Here is a 12,374-nt window from a genome sequence, read left to right as displayed (position 1 = left end):
TAGAAGGCAGACTTGGGTTAAGGATTCAGTGTGCTTGGGGGTGGGATATTAAGTATTTTCAGATGTCACTTCTCCCATTTCCTACTCCCTCACATCTTAATTATTTTAGTCTTGGTCTTTTGTTTGACTAAATTTCTGTTTATTGCTGGTGATAATTAGCTCTGAGTTTTTATGATCTTTCTGCTTTTCCTCTTCCACTCTCCTCCCAGCAGGGAATTGAGAATCATAGCAAATTCTAGCAGTTTTCCAAGACTGGTTCGAGGAGGAGGGGTTCAGGGTTGGGCTTTTTAAGCAATAGAACTACCTGCATCTTGGACCAGGTTTGCTTATGAATTCTCCCATTCACCGCACTCTGAATTGGGGGTAGGTTGTGAAACTTCTCAGGATTATGTTTACTAACCTCTCTCTGGAACGTTTCTGTGGAGCGTGAATTTGAGCTATGTGGACCTTCTCTAAGCTAAGTGGAGCAGATTGTTGAAAACTGTATTTTCTTTTGACTTGTCATCATCCCCTTCCTTTGTTTGATTACACCTTAGTCATATGGCCACACAGTGGGTGAGTCTAGCGAAATCAAAGTAAGTTGCCACCAGCAAGAAGAAGAGATGATGAACAGATTTGGGGTAGATGATCAAATCTATGATGGTCAGATTATAAAGTGATTTCCATAGTTTCAAAATAGCATCTACACTTCTGTAACCATATCTTCAGTCTTCTCTTAAAAGTTTAAAGGACTTTGTGAAAGACAAAAAAAAGATACATTTTAATTTTACCTATCAGATAAGAAAGATTAAAAAAGAAAAGGAATACTCAGTGCCAGCTAGGATATGAGAAAAAAAAAAAAGAAACACTCATGCAGAGCTACTGCGAATGCAAATTAATAAAATTAATAAACTTGGCAACACATATCAGGAAACTTTTAAAATGTGCATACTCTGAGTTAAACATTTCACTTGTAGATATTTATCTTAAGGGGATAATTGAGCATGTGTGCAAAAAACAATGTGTAAGAATGGTTATTGTATTTAATACTAAAGAATTTGAAACTAATAATCAGGGTGGATGGAAGACATTTTGATACACATCTATGATGTGATTTTATGCAACATCAAACAATGATGTGGACACTAAAATTATTTGCCATTTATTGAGAATCTGCTATATGATTTACATGCATTATTTCAGTAATTTAATGAGCTTTGTGAGTGGGTAATGTTTTCAACCCCAGTTTATAAATGAGGATACAGATGATTAGAGATGTTTACTTATCCAGAGTCTTGCAGATAGTTGACAAAAACAAGATCTGAGTAGAGAAATGCCTACTTTAAATCCTGTTCTTTGTTATTAAAACAAAAACTTTCACTGAGATATAACTGTAATACAATAAACCACATGTATCACAGTTGTATAATTTGTAAGTTATGACATATGAAAAACATATAAAACTATATCCACAATTAAGCAAGTAAATATATCCATCACCTACAAGTTTCCTCGTGTCCCTTTGTAATCCTTCTTTCCTGCCTCCCCTCTTCCTCATATCTCCACTGAACTTCTTTTGCCCCCTTTTCATAAATCATATGGCCATATATGTGTGGGTCTTTTCTGGAATCTACACTCTGTACCATTGATCTATTTGTCTATATTTACAGCAGTACTACACTGTCTTGAATACCTTTCCTTCATAATAAGATCTGAAAGAAGGTAATAGCAGTCTTTCCCCTTTTTCCTCTTTTTCAGAGTTGTTTTGGCTCTTCTTGGTCCTTTACGTTACCATATAAGTTATAGAATCAGCATGTTAATTTCTACAATGAAGCCTGCTTGGATTTGGGCTGTCATTGCACTGAATCTATAGGTCAGTTTGGGGGAGAATTACTATGTTAGCAATATTGAACCACTCCAGCCATCTTTATGACATAACTCTCCATTTATTTAGTTCTTTAATAAATCCCAGCAATTCAGTTCAGTATACAGGGTTTCACCTCTTTGCCAGCTTTATTGTTAGGTATTTTCAGAAATTTAATGCTAGGTAAGTGATATTATATCATTAAATTTGGTTTCTAATCTTCATTGGTATATACAAATATACCTGAGTTTTGCATATTCACATTTTATTCTGAAACCTTGCTGAACTCACTTATTCTGATAGCTTTTTGGTGATTCATTGAATTTTCTACATAGATGATCATGTTGTCTCTGAATAAAGATAGTTTTACTTCTTGTCTGAAATGAATATCATTTATTTCTTTTGCTTGCCTTTCTGCACTGGTTAGACTTGCCAGTACAATGTTGAGTAGAAGTGGAAAGAGTGGAAATCTTTGTCTTGTTACTAATACTAGAAGGAAAGAATTCAGTCTTTCTCTTTTAATTATAATTTTAGTTAACAAGCTTTTTATAGATGCCTTTTATCAGGTTGAGAAAGTTACCTTCTAAGTTTGTTGAATGCTATCATGAAAGAATACTGGATTTGGCCACATGCATTTTTTGCATTTAGTAAGTATATTATTGAGCATATAATTATGTTTTAAAATGTTATTAGTATGTATTACATAGATGACATTTGAATGTTTAACCAAGCTTGCTTTCCTTGGGGAAACCCTAATGGGTCACGGTATATTTTCCGTTTTATATATTGGTTCATTCTGTCTTATTCTAGATGGCTTCACTTGTTACGTGTTCAAACACACAAACCTTTCTTACTGTCATGTCTAAGCTGCCATTAATCCCATCCAGTGAATTTATCATCTCAGATACTGTAGTTTTCTTCTTTTAAAAGTTCTACATGACCCTTTTATGTCTTCCATGATTGTACATTTTAAACATACAGAATATGGTTATAGTAACTGTTTAAATGTCCTTGGATTTTAAATCAAATATCTGTGTCAGAGTCATTGTCTATATCTTAGAGTTGTTTTAATTTGAATTTCTCTTTACTGAGGTTAAATAGCATCTCAGATTGTTAAGGCTCAGTTCTGTATCTTTCTTGTAAATTTTTTGTCCATGTCTTTTGCCCATTTTTCTGTCATATTTTGGATCCTTTGTCCTATCATTTAAAAAATTTTCCATATTGGTGATATCAGCCTTTATCTATGATGTATATTGCAAATATTTTTTCAGTTTTGCTAGTTTTCTCTGAGTTTGAGTTTCTAATATGTTTTGTTATGCCTTTAAAAATATTTTAAGTAAAAAATATATATATATTTTAAGTAGCATATTGTATCAATGCACTTTGGGTAAGTAAGCAACCTGTATCTCCCAGGAAGTGATTGGTATATAGGAAACCCAGGAAAGAACCACTAAGGAAAAAGGACATGTGTTCAGGTGAAGACCTAACCTGGCTGGACTTGCTGTTACAATTAGGAATATATGACCTATAGGATATTCTACAGCTGTTTCCTCTGAGACTACAATCCTGAAGGAAACATCCTTTACCTAGTGAGCTAAGTGGACAGGAAAGGATTTGTTCCCCAAAAATGTGTCTTCCATGAAGCTGGAAGCTAGCTATGTAGCTCTTCATATATATGACTTCCCCTAGTGTCCCTCATCACAGGAGTCAGATAAACTCCATTTCTCCAGGAAGCCACAGGAGAAGGAAGGGAGGTAGGATATTTATAGTCCTAGAAGTAAAATAAGGTGGGAACTATGGCTGAGGACACATTGAATCAGGGGAGAGGATAAGAGGTAGAAATACATCTTTAAGGGGTGCTAAACAAGCCCCACCTTCATCCAACCAGAGTATCTTGGCCTCTCCCACAGCTCACCCTCCCCAGCCACCAACACTAGCATCACAATGAGTGGTACTTGGTGATACCTAAGCCACCCAGGGTTCCCACTGGCTGGAACAGTGACTTGATGACCAAATAATAGGTTAGGGTATGGCTCCTCTTTGACTTGGGGTGGCGGGGGCACATATATAGGGAGGGTCGCAGCTCTGGATTAGACAGTGGTTGGCCTCAAAATGAGTGAGGTCCTTTACAAATCAGAGGAGACTTGCAGAGATATTGAACAACCAACCACACATGGGGAGTAACCATCCACAAGCAGGGAGCAACCAGCCTCTAGCACAGAACAACCAAATGCTAGTGTGCAACAAGCAGCCATGGGAGAAGAACAACAGACCACAAGTTGGGAAAATCCAACCATGACTGAGGAACAACCAGCTCCTAGTGCAAAACAAACCCCTAATGTGGAACAACCAATCACAGTGACGAACAATCAGCACCCTGCAAGGAACAGCCAACTGCAAGTGGACAACAGCTTACCACAAACGGAGAACAGCTCATCTCCAGTGAGGGACAGATGACCACATGTGGGGAACAGCAAACCTCCAGCAGGGAAGAGTCGAACTCCAGAGAGGAACAGCCAACATCCAGCAGGAAACAGCCGACTGCCAGTGAGGAAGAGCCCACCTCCAGCAGGGAAGAGTCGAACTCCAGTGAGGAACAGCTGACCTCCAGTGGGGAACAGCCAATATCACATGAGGAACTGCGGACCACAAGTGGGGAAGAGCAGACCATAAGTGGGGAATAGCTGACAACAAAGAAAGATCAACCAACCACAAGTGTTGAACAACAATTCACAAAGGCTCCAGAAGAGGATGTCCCACTGTCACTACAAATTTAGAGACAGTGCCAAGGTCAGATGATATTACCCATGTTCCTCTTCCTTCCCATTGATGTCCCAACCAACACCCCTACCCTGTCCTTGTTGGACATAAACCCCCTCCTCAGCCTGTACCCCTTCTGTGAAGCCCCCTTCCTAACCAGCCTCCCTCCTCTTTCCCCAGACTAATGCCCTCTGTGCTCACTCTGTTGCTCATCCAGGTTCAAAAGACACCTTAGGAAGAGGAGATGCCCTTGAAAGCATGTACAGATGAGAGTTCCTTGGAAACAGCTCTTACTTGTTCAAGGAAGTGGAAGAGATAAACATCACCAATAACTTGACCATTACCAGAACGGGATGAAGAGAATGAATCAGAACACAAAACCACAGCTTCAGCTGGATCTGAACCAGCGGATGCAAAAGAACTCCACTGACCCAAATAACACACTGTGAGTGGGGAGGCCTGGAGACCTCTAACTATCTGCAGAGTCTCCAAGGAGCCTGTGGAGAAATGGCCAACCACAGTGGCCAAATGTTGCACCAACGGCACACACAGATGTTCATGATTCAATAAAATCAGTGAGACATGGAAAGATCTGTGTGTCTCTGTGAGTTCTCTGATGGCAGGGAGGGAGAGGCAGGGGTGTCAGAGTGGGGGCAGTCCTACAGAGTCTGGGGTCACACTAACAGGTCCACACTTAGCTGACACTACAGGCAGATGCTATAGAGTCACTACTTGTCTTCTCTGTGCTATACTGCCTTCCCCATGCCCCCCCCCCCATGTTATGTGTGCTAATCGTAAGGCCCCTTCTTCCCCTTCTTCCCCTTCTTCCTCCCTTCCCACCCACACCACCCAGTCCCTTTCCCTTTGGCAAGTGTTAGTCCATTCTTGGGTTCTGTGAGTTTGCTGCTGTTTTGTTCCTTCAGTCCCTCATATGCTCCACAGATGAGGGAAATCATTTGGTACTTGTCTTTCTCTGCCTGGCTTATTTCACTGAGCATAATACCCTTTAGCTCCATCCATGTTGTTGCAAATGGTAGGATTTGTTTTCTTCTTATGGCTGAATAATATTCCATTGTGTATATGTACCACCTCTTCTTTATCCATTCATTTACTGATGGACACTTAGGTTGCTTCCATTTCTTGGCTATTGCAAATAGTGCTGCGATAAACATAGGGGTGCATATGTCTTTTTGAGTTTGAGAAGTTATTTTGGGTAAACAGAATATATTTTTTTAAATGTACAACTTGGTAAAAAGCAGATAAATGATCCAATTTTAAAATGAATAAACAATTTGAACAAGCACTTCCCAAAAGAAGATATGTGGATGAATATTAAGCACTTGAAGAGTTGCTCTGTATCTGTAGTTATCAAAGAGCTGCAAATTAAAAACCACACTGAGATACTCCTACATTTCAGGTTGAATTTTTAAAAAAGACAATACCAAGCGCAGATGAGGATGTGGAGCAATTGGCACAGCCAACTGGAAAATAGTTTGACAGTTTCTTATAACGTTGAACATAAACCTACTCATAGCTCAGTAATCCTCTTTGTGGGTAGTTACCTCAAAGGAGTGAAAATTTATGTTCACACAAAAACTTGAATGCAAATATTATCATAGCAGCTTTATTTACAACCGCCCCAAACTAGAAGCAACCCAAATACCCACCAGCAGATGAGTAAATTGCAGCATATCCATTCAGTGGAATACTACTCAAAAAGAACCAATAAAAACGAGCCATTTGTTTTGAATGAATATCAAAAGAATTACTCTAAATGAAAGAAGCTAGACACAAAAGACTGCATATTGGATGATTCCATTTACATGAAATTCTAGAAAAGGCAAAACTGTAGTGACGGAAAGCAGGTTAGTGTTTGCAGGGTCTGGGAGCATGGGGAGGAGATTGCTTGCAATGAGGTAAGAGGGAACTGTTTGGGGTGATGGAAATGTTCTGTACTTCGAATGTGGTTTAAGGTATATGTATTTATACGTTTGTCAAAATTCATTGAATTTTACCCTTGAAAATGGGTGCTTTTATTGTGTATAAATTATGCTTTAATAAAGTCAATTTTTAAGAAGAGGCACTTTGGAGGTGAGGATGTCAATCAATCCCATGTTAAAAAAAAAATCTTGGCTGTTTCATTGTAGAGGTTCTTGAGAGGTTGAATTGTTTTCTGAAAGGTACAAGAGGAGTTGTGGCAGGGGGAGCCTGGGCAACATAAGGAGCCCTGATGGGAAATATGGCCTCAGTTGAGTACTTTGTCCCTACTTCCTGCCTTTTTCTTCTTCCCCCTAAAATGAGAAGGGCTTACTGATTTCCTGCTGCAAAACTGTCTCTAGCTCCTTTCTCCCAAAGGAACAGGTGGTCCAATACAAGGACCTTAAAATCAAAACAGTTACCTCTCTAAACCCAGAAAACATGTGAAAAAGAAATACATCACAGATTTATTGCAGGTCTTACTTATTGACCTGGCACATTTCATTGGATCTCCTTGGAATGGGAAACAAACAAACAAAAAAATGTAGAGTGAAGAAGCTGGATAACTTTCTAGCTCTTTTTATGTTAGTGTTTAAATCACTCAGCATATTTATTTCCTATCTGCTCTATTTCTGGTAATTGAGTGGGCTCTGAGGTTAAGACAAGACGGTAGAAGATATGGGTCAGTCACTGGGGAAGTAAGATATATGTAAAAAAACCAAACCAAAACAAAAGATAAAAACCCTTAGTTTTCATTGTTTTGTTTAAAGTGTTATGAATTCCCTGACCATCTGGCACACAAATTATTTAATGTAACTACCAAAACACAATTCCATAGAAGTTTTAATGGCATAAAAAAATAAGAGTTGATTGTATCAATCACTATTCTAAAATTTAGTTCTCTTCGTTTTGCTTATAGTGAGTTTAGAAATATGAAGACTTCTGTAGTAGGTCATCTTTTTTGTCAGGTCTGTTTTATATTAAAATAATCCATTCTTTTCATAGTAAAGGCTGAGTCTCAAACCTTAAAGCTCTTAGAACAAATGGTCTTAGAATAGGAATTCCAAATATAAATTATTTCATTTTGGCAATCTACAACAATTTGTCATTTAAAATTTATTTTATGAGTTAGATTTTCAGATAATAAAGATCTGTGGTTCCATTTATCAGAAAAAAAACCACAACTCTTTCATCCTTAAAATGCTGCCATATATTAAATGTAATAACACTGCAGTGTAAACTAAGAAGAGAACATATGTGCAAATACAGTCTTTTTTTTTCCAATGCTAGTATTCTTTCTCATCTTATTTGGGGCTCTCAAAAACAGTAAGACAGACTATCTCAATATATGAAGTCTCAGACTTTTTTTTCTACTGAAAATTATTGATTTGGTCTTGCTAAAAGGAGGAAGTGGATCTTTCAGTTCAAAAACTGGCATAATCAAGCTAATGCCTTAAAATCTGTTGTGATTTGGGTGATTATATGGTGGTGATTACCCTTGGTTTACAGGACATATACACACACTTTCAACCTTCCCAGTCATTCATAAGACATTATACTGCCTCTCTTCCTCTGGCATCTGCCAGTTAAATTAGCATTATAAAAATGGAGGGGAAAAGAAAATAATGCTGGTATGATAGAATTTCTGGGAACACTAAACAAAGAAAATATCTGAAAGATTGGGAATTCTTGATTTCTGCTTTCAGATATTTGTGGTCTTCTATACCAACCCATGCTGTCTGTTCAAGCAGTGTCTCCTGATTTTCCTGAGTTCCATGGGGTACAAGCTATTTACAAAGATTAGAGGGAGAGGAGTTTGGTATCAGATTATAATGGTGATTTCGTGTATTTTCCTTATCTGCAGTATAGGATTGGTATGGATGAGAAAGTGTCAAGTGCGTTAGAACTTTACCTTCCTCCCCACCCTCCCATTCCCCATCCTCTTTCTATTTACCCTCTCCTATTACTCTCTTTGCAGAGCTTCCCATTAATTTGAATTTCAAATAATCTGGAAAGAGTTAAGCCTCATTTTTTCATTAGTGATTCATTCATTCATTAAAAAACCTCAAGTAATATGAATTACTTAAACAATCAGATCAATACCAAGCCTAAATAGTTGTTAACCAATGGTAAATGGAAATGTTCATCTGGCAGAAATTTGTAGATGTTAGGTAGTTTGATGAAGGCTGGCTAGACAACAAGAAAAAATGACCTAAGAAGGTTGAGAAGGAGTCAGAAAGGATGTTAGGAGGCCATTAAAGGTAAAATGGTAGGTTTGGGTATGGGCTTCTGATGGGAATGCTATAAAAGCTTGTAAATTAGGTCTATTGTTTTGAGGAGGGGAAGGAGATTTGTGCTTAGCTGTCACCTGTGAGGTACTATGTAGTACACATGAGATTTTCCTTTTCTGAGGTGTTTTAGAAGACATCTAAGTTTGCTACTCACAGATTTTCTCTATACTGGGGGAAAAAATTAAATTAGTAGTAAGAAAATTTGGACAACTAGCCAGCTTCTAACACGAACCAGCTTGGTGACCCTGCACTTAGTCTCCCAGGATCGCTTTTTATTTTTTACCTGTAAAATGAAGAGGAAACAGATATTCTCTTAAACTTGCTTTCAGCTAATAACCTTTGATACATTATTATATAAATTTGAACTATGTGCTTAAGTTTTTGTTAGGGACTTTCTGTGGACTGAATTGTGTCCCCCACAAAATTCATATGTTGAAACCCTAACCTCAAATGTGACTGTATTTGGAGATGGGCCTTATAACAAGGTAATTAAGGTTAAACCAGGTCATAAGGGTGGGACCCTGATCTGATAGGGTTAGTGTCTTCATAAGACAAGAAGCTAGAGAGCTTGTGTGCACTCGTTCTCTCTTTCTGAATGCTTAGAGGAAAGGCCATGTGAGGACAAAGCAGCCATCCACAAGCCAGGAAGAGAGGGCTGTCACCAAAAACAGAAGCCTGTTGGAATGGTGATCTTGGGCTTTCCAGATCCAGAACCACGAGAATTTCTGTTGTTTCAGCCATGCAGTCGGTGGTATTTCATTATGGCAGCCTGAGCAGACTAATGTAGGAATTAACCATATTGAATACATTCTTATGAATTGAATCTGTAGTTAATATGACTTTATAAATGAGATATATAACTTCTTTGTGTAAGTGGGAAGTAAAATGTTTTAATCTGGTGGTGAAATGAAGATGCCACCATTTCTGTTTTTGACAGAATGAGCTACTAGAACCTGGGGAATTATGGTATTGATTTAGATATTATGAGTAATTCAGTTGGATTTTTGAGCTACATAGCAGAACCTGAGCATAGGTGAGAAGCAGTCATTATTTGATGGCAGAATAAAAGAACCATAGCAAAGGGCTTCTCTCTTTTCCCATATCTACTATAAAATTAACAACCTTGTTGAATGTCCCATTATAATAATTAGTATTATATTGGTGGGGGTTGATAGCATGTTATTAATGTTGCCACCTATAAACCTCATTCTAAAGAAGAGCAAATTGCCAAAGTGGGGGTTGCAAATGTCTAAGGCTATTTTTTTACCTCCATTTTTGCCTTGGTATGACAGGGGAGATAAGATTTATGGTAAAATATTAAGTAAGTAACCTTTTTCATAGTTGTACTCCTCTCCCACAGGTGTATTTCTAATCTGTTCTGGTCTGCATCAATAGAGTAGTCTCCAAAGAAGGGCATAGGAAGTGGCATGCAACTTGAACTGGGGAATATCCTGTTCAGATTTATATTGCTTTTCTGTACTTTTGCTGGTTCCATGCAAGTATGTTTCCCTGAGAGCTACTGCTATTGACCTGATGGCTATTGGCTGCCAGTTGGCAGAGAAAATTCACCTAAATTAGGTGGTTACTTCCTATTCCTGTCTACAGACTTGGAAAAATGGAGTTTGCTTTCCTCCAAAGATTTCTCAGAACGTAGTAGTACAAAATTAGTGGTAGGAAAATTCCTTTAAAAGCTATGTCTGGTTACCCTCAGATAAACATTTCCATTAATATTTCATTTCATTTTCAGCCCCTTTCTAGTTTATAGTACTTTTTTCAATGTATGTAGGTGGCCTCAAACCATATGGTAAAAGTATTTTCCAAAAACATTCGATCTTTGTCTTACTGTGTTTTCCTTATTTCCTTGCCATTGAGTATCTCCTTTAATAGGCTCAAATTCCTTTTTCTACTTTGTTCTTTCTCTGATTGTGTTGATTTCTTCTGTCCTTTTTGGGAACACATACATGTTTTTAACAACACATTTAAGAATGAATTGCCTATTTCTTCTGTGTTTTGGGAAAAGAAAAATTTTTATTGCTATTTTTAGATAATACATATTGAATGTTCCCATTGCCATTGCCCTGTACAAAGTAGTTATCACATGCAAGATACAATCTCTTGTGTTTGGTGATGTTTATCCTGTTTCAGTCTACTTTAAAATGTTTAACTTCCCAAGTTCTTTTCCCCATTAAGTGTTGTTTTTAGGTATTTGGGGTTTTTTAATAACATAATCATGTTATTTTTTAATTAAATTTTTATTGAAGAGTAACTGACACACAATATTCTAGTTTCAAGTGTATAACATAATCATTATTTATACACATTAGGAAATGGTCACCACAATAAGCATGGTTACTGTCACTGAACAAAGTTGTTACAGTATTATTGGCTATGTACCCTATGCTGTATATTATACCCTTGTCTTATTTATTGTATAACTGGAAGATTATAACCTTAATTCCCTTCACCTAGTTTATCCTCTCTCTATAAGTGTGTTTCTGTTTTGTTTTGTTTTGTTTTGTTTGGAAATATATGTGTTCTTTATAAAAGACATTGGATGAGCACTTGTAAATAAGAAGTTAGAGTCCCAGATTTTGAAGGAATAATTCCATTCTGTCTACTAAAAGTCTGATTTTTTCCATCTTCAGGCATCTGCCCTAAACCCAGTGGGGTTGTTAAATAGCAACCCCTCCCATCTTTGACACTGATACTTCCCCGCAATGCCAACCCCCAAAGTGGATGTTGCCTGGGGCAGGTAAGGATCAGGGAGAATGCAGATTATTCTGTATCTGCTTTGCCTTTTATGAGGGCTCTTGAGAACACATATTCAACAGTGCCTAAAATTCATAGAATGTTAAATCTCGAAAAAACCATAGAAAGTTACCAAGACTGTCAGACTACTTCCTGTTCTGTGCACTTTTACATCTCCATGACCTTGCTTATTATGGAGTGCCTTTTCTCCCAGGCTGCTGGCAAAATGCAGCTTATCCACTACCCCCCAAATTCATCATCCCTTCATCAGTGATAACATAATAAGAAAGTGTATGTAATTTCCCCTATGTGTTTGAATGCCCTTCAACATGTTTCATAATACAGTGTTTGTGTTCTTTTTTTATCCACTCTACAAATTTTGAATGTTTCCTGGAGTATATATAGGATTATAGTAAGAATGATGTACATACGAATTTTAGCAAGATAAAAGAATAGAAGGTCCTTTTAAATGACTTTGATGTCTAGTGTTTTGATAGGAAATGAATCCACTTACACCTTGAGGTTTCTCACTCAAGTCACTGAGGAAGAGAATATACAACTTAGTTCTGTGTTACTGAGAAGCCATCATGGTATTTTAAAGACATGTTATTATATATACTACAGTGTGATTCACTTTGTTCTGAATCTGCCAAGGGGCCTGGCTTATGTAGAGATATTTTATATAGGCATCATTATGGGAGAGGATCGACCGACATCTTACTGTTGGTACAAAGTTAGCTGATGTTGATGCTACC

The 12,374-nt window shown here is 37.5% G+C and overlaps 2 protein-coding genes across 4 annotated transcripts in view; one reads left to right on the top strand and one right to left on the bottom strand.

Moving 5' to 3' along the window:
* The window catches only part of TMEM164 (transmembrane protein 164), a 314,697-nt gene that overhangs the window by 10,015 nt on the left and 292,308 nt on the right, over positions 1-12,374 (bottom strand). Inside the window, exon 6 of one of the 2 annotated variants that reach the window (XM_057495625.1) lies at positions 4,260-4,482. In XM_057495625.1, coding sequence (XP_057351608.1) covers positions 4,277-4,482 — 206 coding nt within the window. In that variant the 3' untranslated portion in view covers positions 4,260-4,276. Of the gene's footprint in view, positions 1-3,698; positions 4,483-12,374 lie in introns of those variants that run through there. The other variant, XM_057495624.1, reaches the window with a different exon arrangement.
* Positions 1-12,374, top strand: part of AMMECR1 (AMMECR nuclear protein 1) — a 132,883-nt gene that overhangs the window by 44,786 nt on the left and 75,723 nt on the right. The gene's annotated exons all lie outside the window — the stretch shown is intronic.

Source organism: Manis pentadactyla, chromosome X (assembly GCF_030020395.1).
Source record: "Manis pentadactyla isolate mManPen7 chromosome X, mManPen7.hap1, whole genome shotgun sequence".
Taxonomy (NCBI): Eukaryota; Metazoa; Chordata; class Mammalia; order Pholidota; family Manidae; genus Manis; species Manis pentadactyla.
The sequence above is the reverse complement of the archived record's forward strand: the minus strand, read 5'-3'. Positions and strand labels throughout refer to the sequence as shown.